At 47.6% G+C, this 10334-nt stretch overlaps 1 protein-coding gene across 1 annotated transcript in view; it reads left to right on the top strand.

Moving 5' to 3' along the window:
- The first annotated feature begins 612 nt into the window (after positions 1-612).
- PDGFRL (platelet derived growth factor receptor like) overlaps positions 613-10334 on the top strand; it is a 44384-nt gene continuing 34662 nt past the window's right edge. The window contains exon 1 of the mRNA XM_050947872.1: positions 613-747. Coding sequence (XP_050803829.1) covers positions 693-747 — 55 coding nt within the window. The 5' untranslated portion in view covers positions 613-692. The remainder of the gene's footprint in view (positions 748-10334) is intronic.

Genomic DNA, 10334 nt, shown 5'->3' with positions numbered 1-10334 from the left:
CCACAACAGCGGGTCATCCCTGCGGTGCCACCCGCCCGTAGAGCGCACCAGGGGCGAGCCCACGCAGGGCAGAGGACGCGTTAGTTCTGCAGCGCGTCAGTGGCCAGACAGAATCGCCCCCGCGGCTGGATCCAGCCACCTGTGGGGCCAGGTGTTTAAATTGAGTGTCCAGGCACTGAACGCCCGCGTTGCATGGACAGGCGGCAGGAAAAGTCAGCTGGGGACACAGGTGCACGTTCAAGGGAACAATGTGGCCCACGCTGCCGCTAGCCGGTACCATTCCATGTGTTTGCCAAGCTCTGATCCCGGGAGGCTACCAGCGGAGACCCCTGCGCCTTAGGGTCACTCCACGCGCTGCAGGCCGGGGCAGCCCAGGTGAGCGACGCCCGGCACTGCAGGTTTCATCGCCGCTGGCTGTGATATCAGGGGGGAGCGGACCTGCCCCTGCTCGGCTCTCACGTGGATGCCGAACGGCCCCGCTCCGCAGCTGCCCGGGGCCCTCGGGCATGGCAGGGCTGAGCGCGCCCCTAGCAGGCCTTCCCCGCGCGCTCACAGTGAGGAGCTCGCTTGGTACGGGGGCGGTGGGCTCCTCCTCCGGCTCTAGCTCCCCCCCTCTGCACTGGGAGCTTTGCGGCGGACTTTCGAGAGTCCTCCACCCCCCCATCCCCCAGTCTGTCCGCTGCTGCTCCGACATGAGACTGTGGGTCCTGCTGAGCTTCCTCCTGCTGCACGAATCGCTGCAAAATGGTGAGTCAGGGGGCTGGGAGCACACCGGCTCCCTTCCTTCCCCTCGTTGCTCCCGCGGCCCAGTGAACCCTGAATCTGGCGGCGGCTCAGCCCCACTGCTCTCGGGAGCGCAGCTTGGCTCGCTTCCCCCACTGCTGCCCCCGGCACCTTGCTGCCTTTCCCCTGGTTAGCGGGCACAGTGGCTGTTTGCCTGGGGGCCATAGTGTACGGTGCTGTACAAACAGCTTGTCCCACAGTCCTGCCGCGCCTCTCCTGCCGACATGCTCCCTTCAGCCCTTTCCTCACTTTTCTCCGCCCTTATTGCCCCTGCTGCCTCATTTCATTTATTGCCTCCTCTACTCCTACTTCTTAGTGGCTCCCTTCCTCTCTTCTCATACTGCACAGCCCGGGCAGCCCTCGCCCTGCCTAGGGAACATTTGTCTCCCTCACTTTCCATAAATCAGCAGCACTTTCTCCCCTTCTCCCTCACCTCAGACATATTAATAAGTGTGGAAACAGGGTTAGGTTTGCAATTTGCTTGAATTCCTGCAGTCGGCATACTGTTTCCAGGGCTTTGCAATTCATGTAAACGTGTCCACTTTTAGGTGGGAGGTGGGGTTATTTGGTATTTCCACCCATCTCCAGTAAGGAGTTGACTTCTATCTCACAGCAGCCCAGAAAGGACTTGGAATGGGAGGAAGAATCCTGGAGCTGTTAGCCATAGAAATGAGTTGTCAGGTTCAAAGAGTGCAATTCTCTGTGTCCCATCCAGCACAGCTACCAGAGCCCCAGCTTCTCCTCTTCCCTAGATGAAAAACAGATTATGCTATTATACATTCTCACTGTTGCTGCCAAAAACCTGGCTTTGGTTTTCTTGCATTCATGGGTACTGACCAAAAATATGGCTTCTCTTTGGGAAATAAAAAATATTTAGCAAAAATGCCAAGCCTTTTTTAAATTAAGCACAGAATGTCATTATTTAAGATGAGAACAGAAATCCTTTTATTTTATTTTTTTGTCCTGATGTTATACCAATTATATTAGACCAGTAAAAAAAACCCAGCAGGATCTTATTAAAGGGGACAAGGCAAAGATGCCACATTTATTATGATAACAATTTATGACTAATAACTAATATCTTAATTCTTATATACACACATTATACCTAATATCTACACACACACACACACACACACATTCATCAGGTGTTCTGCAGCTGCTGCATAGTTACCAGTCCTGAAGATAGCTTAAGTTCATGGCTTGAGTTTGCAGCTTGGGTTCGTAGCTTGTGGCAGCTAACTGGCCAGGAAAGCTGGGCAGAAGGCTGAGCTGGATCTCTGTTGGGCAGGCACCGATGTTCTTCCATGTTGGCAGCAGAATGTTACCCAGAGTCTCTCATCTCACCCTTCTTTTTTATAGGCTTTTAGTTTGGATTCGAAGTCTATAGGTCTTGCTGTGTCACGCTGCCTCTGGGTTTAGATTGATCACCCATCAATTGCAGGCGTGACTTTCAGTCTTGGACCTGGCTTTGATCTTCCTTCTGTTGTTCTGTTGTCCTTTTCTTTTTAGGGTGGCAGCAAAGATTCCTGTGGCACCTTATAGACTAACAGACGTTTTGGAGCATTAGTCTATAAGGTGCCACAGGATTCTTTGCTGCTTTTACAGATCCAGACTAACACGGCTACCCCTCTGATACTTTTTAGGGTGGATGCTTCTTACTTTGTTTAGGGCTGTTGTCTAGGTCTTCAGCCGTTGGTATTTGAACTTTATCTCATCAGGACAGGCTGGAGCTGGAGGTTGATTCCATCATTCATACATACCTCATTCACACATGTAAACTAAACTAATAAGATTACAGCAGGGTTTGCAAAAATGAAGGTTGGAGGAAGATTTTACAAAATGGAGTGAGTGTTTTAAAATGGGGTTTGAATTACAATATGGAACAGAAGTTACAGTGTAGGCAAGTGTAGTGAATGGCGAACAGAAGTTACATTAATAAAGTGAACAATTGAAAACAATTTCATTTATCAGTTCTACACTGAAGGGGGAAAAAAGTTAGTGCTGCACATCGTAAAGAAGAAATGCATTTAGTACATCTGTTGTGAGTGAAAACCAAAAAAGCATTGGTACAAGATGCAAATCTTAAATTGCTAGCAAGATATTTTACTGCTAGTAGGCTCTGCTCAGATTTAAGGGATTCAGAAAACTAATTAATTTGTTTTCTATAGGCGCAATACTTTGATCTTAGCTCCAAGGAGCCGAGAAGCTGCCCCAATCCTCAAAGTTATTAAAATGTTGTTTTGCTGTCTTCCATATCAATATTAAAGAGCAACAGCATTCTAGGTAAAGTATACAGTTATTTTTTCAGGTGGTATTTTTGAGAAATGACTATCTTTAATATGGAACAACAATAATTGCAATATAATCATCTAAAACTTGTGGTTAACTAGCTCATTTGTTGTTCACAGAGATTAACTGCAATTGTAATAACCTTAGTCCCAGATTTGGACCTTAGCGTCCAAGATATGGGGGTTAGCATGAAAACCTCCAAGCTTAGTTACCAGCTTGGACCTGGTACTTGCTGCCACCACCCAAAAAATTAGAGTGTTTTGGGGCACTCTGGTCCCCCTGAAAAACCTTCCCTGGGGACCCCAAGACCCAAATCCCTTGAGTCTCACAACAAAGGGAAATAATCCTTTTTCCCTTCCCCCCTCCAGGTGCTCCTGGAGAGATACACAGACACAAGCTCTGTGAACCCAAACAGAGTGAATCTCCCTCTCTGTTCCCAATCCTGGAAACAAAAAGTACTTTCCTATTCCCCCCGAGGGAATGCAAAAATCAGGCTAGCAATCCAACACACAGATCTCCCCGATTCCTTCCTCCCACCAATTCCCTGGTGAGTACAAACTCAATTTCCCTGCAGTAAAGAAAAACTCCAACAGGTCTTAAAAGAAAGCTTTATATAAAAAGAAAGAAAAATAAGTACAAATGTTCTCTCTGTATTAAGATGATACAACACAGGGTCAATTGCTTAAAAGAATATTGAATAAACAGCCTTATTCCAAAAGAATACAAATCAAAGCACTCCAGCACTTATATTCATGCAAATACCAAAGAAAAGAAACCATATAACTTACTATCTGATCTCTTTGTCCTTACACTTAGAAACAGAAGACTAGAAAGTAGAACTACTTCTCCAAAGCTCAGAGAAAGCAGGCAGCCAGAAAACAAAGACTCAGACACTCAAATCCCTCCACCCAAAGTTGAAAAAATCCGGTTTCCTGATTGGTCCTCTGGTCAGGTGCTTCAGGTGAAAGAGACATTAACCCTTAGCTATCTGTTTATGACAGCAATTATCTTGTTTCTTCACATAGTTTTTATGTACCATCCTTGTGAAAGGATATAAACTTTTATTTTAATCAGATTTCCTTTTCAGATTGTGGTGTTTTGTTTTTTTACGTCTGCAGCTGGCATAGGGAAATTCACAACCAGCCCTGTCGGGTAAATGGCCAAAGTGATGCTGCCCCTGTCATTCAGGGCTTGTCTCTATGAGCATATTGTTTTGGATTAGTTTGACTGCTCTCGATACACTGAATTAACTATATCGAACTAAAGCACGTTCATACTTTGTTATGATGGCTTAAGGTACTTCCCTTGTGTCCCATTGTGTCCATGCAGCTCCATGTGCTGTTTTGAATTAACCATGCAACATTCTAGGCAGGTATCCCATAAGAACACCATACTGGGTCAGACCAAAGGTCTGTCTATCCCAGCATCCTGTCTTCCGACAGTGGCCAGTGCTAGGTGCCCCAGAGGGAATGAACAGAACAGGCAATCCTCAAGTGATCCATCCTCTGTTGCTCATTCCCAGCTTCTAGCAAACAGAGGCAAAGGACACCATCCCTGCCCATCCTGGCTAATAACCATTGATGGACCTATTTTTCATGAACTTAACTAGATCTCTTTTGAACTCTGTTATAGTCTTGGCCTTCACAACATCATCTGGCAAGGAGCTCCACAGGTTGACTGCATTGTGTGAAAAAATACTTCCTTTTGTTTGTTTTTAAGCCTGCGGCCTATTAATTTCATTTGGTGTCCCCTAGTTCTTGTGTTAGAGAAGGAATAAATAACGCTTCTTTACTCTTTCTACACCAGTCATGATTTTATGTGATGATTTTTTTTTTATTTATATCATGCATGCATGCATGCATGCATGCACCATGCTATGTTCTTCTGCTCAGCTGTATGTATTATGGGATTCTTCTTCTTGCAGTGAATTGTGGGCTGCGTACTGGAATCCACAGGAATTCTGGGACTTGGGACTCAACTCTCCTGGCAACACATAATTAGGGTTGCCAACTTTCTAACTGCAGAAAACCAAACACCCGGGCCTTGCCCCTTCTCCAATGCCCTGTCTCTGCTCACTCCATCTCCCCCTCTCTCTGTCACTTGGTCTCCTGCATCCTTGCTCATTTTCATGAGGGCTTCAGCTGGGGATGCGAGCTCTGGGGGATGAAGGGTTTTCGGTGCAGGAAGGGATTCTGGGCTGGAAGGTGGAGTAGAGGGGTTTTTTGGAGTGTGAAAGGAGACTTCAGGCTGGGGCAGGAGGTTGGGGTGTGGGAGGGGCATAGGTGCCAATTCTGTGGGTGGAGCACCCATGGGGGAAAAATTAGTGGGTGCTCTGCACCCCCCAGCAGCCAAGCTCCTCTCACCCCCCTGCCCCACCTCTACCTCTCCTAAGCGTGCCGCACTCCTGTTCCTCCGCCTACCTGCCCGGCTGCCCCCAAACAGTAGTTTGGCAGCATTAATATACTCCGGGAGTGGGGGGAAGAGTGGGAATGTGGTGCGCTTGGGAGGAGGTGGGGACAGGATGGGGATTTGGGAAAGGAGCTGGAATGGGGCAGGGAGGGGACAGAGTTGGGGGAGGACTTTGGGGAAGGGGTTGGAATGGGAGTAGGGCAGGAGTGGGAAGAGGTGGGGCCTCATGGAAGGGGTGGAGGAGACATGGGGCCAGGGGCAGAGGGGGGTTGAGCACCCATGGGAAAGAGTGGAAGTTGGTGGCTATGGGAGGGGGGTGAGGGCTCTGGTGGGGAGTGCGGTCTTTGGGATGGGGCTGGAAATGAGGGGTTCAGGGTGTGGAAGGAGGCTCTGGGGCAGAGAATTGAGGTGAGGGTGAGGGCTGGTGGTGTGGGCTCTGGGATGGGGCCAGGGATGAGGGATTTAGGGTGCAGGAGGGGGCTCCAGGCTGGGTCTGAGAGGTTCAGTGTGTGGGAGGGGGCTCCGGGCAGGGGGTGCGGGCTCTGGGAGGCAGTTTGGTTGCCAGAGGGGGTTTGGGTGCGGGCTCTGGACAGTGCTGACCTCAGGCAGTTGCCAGCCAATGAGAGCTGCAGAGCCGATGCTCGGGGCGGGGGCAGCGCGTGGAGCCCCTGTGACTGCCCCTCTGCCTAGGAGCCAGAGGGATATGCCAGCAGCTTCCTAGGAACCATGCAGAGTTGGGCAGGAAGCCTTCCAGCCCTGCTGCGCCCCTAACTGGACTTTTAATGGCCCGCTTAGCAATGCTGACCAGAGCTGCCAGGGTCCCTTTTCAACTGAGTGTTTTGGTCTAAAAGCAGACACCTGGCAACCCTGCCCATTAATCATCTGTATTTTGCTAGTGCCATTTTCAAAATGCTGTCAGGCAGCGTGGAGGACACATTGCTGACTGCCATGATCGTGATAGTCATCATTACTACAAGCAAAATGATGCACATGAATTTACAGTTGAGTGGGCTTTGATCTGGGTCTGTAGATGCAGCAATGTGGCTACAGCTGTTGCTGGAGGAAAAGGATGAAATCGAGCAGTTACTTCTGCAGGTCATCTTGTTGGAACAGCTTGGAGTGCTGTTTCTGGGCTCAGTCAATGAGCACTGATTAGTGGGGCAGAACTGGGATAACCAGCCAAGGTGGCATAACTTCAGGATGTGGAAGGCTGTTTTCCTAGAGATCTATTCAGAACTGGAGCTGCAGTGGCAGAACATCAACACGAGAGTTCTCCTTAGCATGGAGAAGTGTGTTGTCATCACTATCTGGAAGTTCACCGCCTGATTGCTACTGGTCATTAGCTAACTAATTTGGCCTTGGCAGATGAACTGTTGGGGCTGTTTGCTGTGCTATTCGGAGGGTGAAGTTGTGCTGGGTCGTAAAGCTTGGGAATGCACAGGAAGTTGTTGATGGGGCTTGCAAACTGTAAAAAGGCTACTGCTGCAACCTCTATACCTAATTCCTTGCCCCCACAGCAGGCCCAAGACTTGCTCACCAGGAAGGAGTATTTTGCCTGGTTGATCACTGTGGAAGGTTCACCAATATTAATATGGGGTAGTATGGGATGGTCCCTGGTGTCAGAATATTTAGATACTCAGGCCAGTTTTCTGGAATGAGCAAAGGAATTTTTGCTCCCCAGTCTACTATGGACATTTAATAGGATCATGATTCCTTCCAGCATTCTGGGAGATCTAGCTTATCCTCTGCTTCCCTGGCTTATGAAGTCTTTTACTGAACATCTGCGTAGGAGAATGGAGTTGTAGCTGCAAGAGAGAGGCTCCTGGATCTGTCCAACATAGTGCATGGGGGTGGAGGAAGTTTTTTAAATCCCCATATATGGTTGTATTGTAATACAGCACATACTATAGATTCAGGCTGGCAGTATGCATATGGTTCTTGTGTAATCTGCCAGTTCATATGATCTTGGCTGCCTCCTCCTGGTCTGACTGCATGATCTACATGATGTGTTGAGTGCTTATCATGGTGTCTAGGGCACTTTGTGGAAAACTGTTCCACAAATAATTTAATAGATTCCAAGGCCAGAAGGTCTGACTTCCTCCTGTACAAGCCAGGCCATAGACGTTCTCCAAAATAGTCCCGAGAGCATATCTTTTAGACAAGCATCTGCTCTTGTTTTGAAAATTGTCAGTGATGGAGAATCCATAACAACACATTAACCATGGTCCAGTGGAAAATTACCCTCACTGTTAAAAAATTATGCCTTATTTCCAGTCTAAATTTTTCTATCTTCTGTTTCCTGCCATTAGATCTTACTATATCTTTCTCTGCTAGACTGAAGATTTGTTCCCCATGTAGCTACTTGTAGACTGTAATCAAATCACCCCTTAACCTTCTCTTTGTTGGATTCAGCGCTCAATCTATTTTGCTCATCACTGAGGCGTGTTTTCTAATCCTTCAGTCATTCTCTTGGCTCTTCTTTGAACCCTCTCCAATTTATCAATATCCTTCTTAAATTGTGGTCACAGAACTGGACACATGATTCCAGCACCAGCCACACTAGTGCTAAATACAGAGGTAAAACAGCCTCTTCTGCTCCTACTTGAGTCCCCTGTTTATGCATCCCAGGGTCACATTTGCTGTTTTGAGTGCAGTGGTGGCATCACATGCAAAAAATGTGGACCAGGTGCTCACAGTATGGGCAAATAGTGGGAGCATTACTAGAGGTCTTGTCCTTGTCTCCTGTCTTCTGCTTGAGCACCTTTGGTTTGACTCTGCCTTGGGACCAGCTCAGTGCCTTCATTTGCCCATCATGTTTGTAGATGTCTGCATTCATCTCCCAGTGGGATGGAATATGCAGGTCTCCAAAGAAGGCAATCAAGCCAGAAGCTTGATGGAGGCCTGCAAAGTACAGAGTTTCAGGGGATGTGGCTACTGTAATGGGTATGTGGTACTGGCTGTGGATACAAGGTACTTTAATGAGTACAAACTATAGTAAAACTGGATTAACCTCCTCATGTTGATAAGACCTTAGACACAAAAGTCGTGAATGCTAGGGGCTTCATTTCTAATCACCAAGCACATCTCCCAAAAGATTCCTGTTGGCACAGTATTTGTCATGGTGTCAGTACAAGTAGTGTGACTATCATGCATTAGTTATTGACAGACAAAAAAGACACTCTTCAGTGCAAAGAGGAGGTTAAACCTAAGGGGTCCTGCAGAAAGCAAAATGGATTAATTGTGCATCATTCTTGAGACAAGTAAAAATATGGTTCATGGGCAGGATCCCCTGGGAGGATAACATGAGGGGGAAAGGAATCTAGGAAAGCGGGCTATATTTTACAGAATCTTTATTGAGGTTGCAGGAACAAACCATCCCGATGTGTAGAAAGAAAGTAAATATGGCAGGCGACCTGCTTGGCTTAACAGTGAAATCCTTGCTGATCTTAAACACAAAAAAGAAGCTTACAAGAAGTGGAAGATTGGACAAATGACCAGGGAGGAGTATAAAAATATTGCTCAAGCATGCAGGAGTGAAATCAGGAAGGCCAATCACACTTAGAGTTGCAGCTCGCAAGGGATGTTAAGAGTAACAAGAAGGGTTTCTACAGGTATGTTAGGAACAAGAAGGTGGTCAGGGAAAGTGTGGGGCCCCTTACTGAGTGGGGGAGGCAACCTAGTGACAGAGGATGTGGAAAAAGCTAAATGTACTTAATGCTTTTTTTGCCTTTGTCTTCACGAACAAGGTGATCTCCCAGACTACTGTACTGGACAGCACGGTATGGGGAGGAGGTGACCTACCCTCTGTGGAGAAAGAAGTGGTTCAGGACTATTTTAGAAAAGCTGAACGAGCACAAGTCCATGGGGCCAAATGCACTTCATCCGAGGGTGCCAAAGGAGATGGTGGATGTGATTGCAGAGCCATTGGCCATTACCTTTGAAAACTCATGGTGATCCAGGGAGGTCCCGGATGACTGGAAAAAGGCTAATGTAGTGCCCATCTTTAAAAGAGGGAAGGAGGAGGATCCGGGGAACTACAGGCCAGTCAGCCTCACTTCAGTCCCTGGAAAATCATGGAGCAGGTCCTCAAGGAATCAGTTTTTAAGCACTTAGAGGAGAGGAAAGTGATCAGGAACAGTCAGCATGGATTCACCAAGGGCAAGTCATGCCTGACTAACCTAATTGCCTTCTACGATGAGATAACTGGCTCTGTGGATGAGAAGAATGCAGTGGATATGTTGTTCCTTGACTTTAGCAATAGTTTTGATACAGTCTCCCACAGTATTCTTGCCAGCAAGTTAAAGATGTGTGGGCTGGATGAATGGACTATAAGGTGGATAGAAAGCTGGCTAGATCGTCTGGCTCAACGGATAGTGATCAATGGCTCCATGTCTAGTTGGCAGCTGGTATCAAGCGGAGTGCCACAAGGGTCAGTCCTGGGGCCAGTTTTGTTCAAATCTTTAATGATCTGGAGGATGGCATGGATTGCACCCTCAGGAAGTTTGCAGATGACACAAACTGGGAGGAGTGGTAGATATGCTGGAGGGTAGAGATAGGATACAGAGGGACCTAGACAAATTGGAGGATTGGGCCAGAAGAAATCTGATGAGATTCAACAAGGATAAGTGCAGAGAATCTCATGCAGTGCTACAGACTAGGGACTGAATGGCTAGGCAACAGTTCTGCAGAAAAGGACCTGTGGGTTACAGTGGACGAGAAGCTGAATATGTGTCAACGGTGTGCCCTTGTTGCCACGAAGGCTAATGGCATTTTGGGCTGTATAAGTGGGAGCATTGCCAGCAGATCGAGGGATGAGATCATTCCCCTTTATTCAACATTGGTGAGGCCTC

The sequence above is a fragment of the Gopherus flavomarginatus genome, chromosome 3 (assembly GCF_025201925.1).
Source record: "Gopherus flavomarginatus isolate rGopFla2 chromosome 3, rGopFla2.mat.asm, whole genome shotgun sequence".
NCBI classification, from domain to species: domain Eukaryota; kingdom Metazoa; phylum Chordata; order Testudines; family Testudinidae; genus Gopherus; species Gopherus flavomarginatus.
This window is presented reverse-complemented; position numbering and strand designations above follow the sequence as displayed.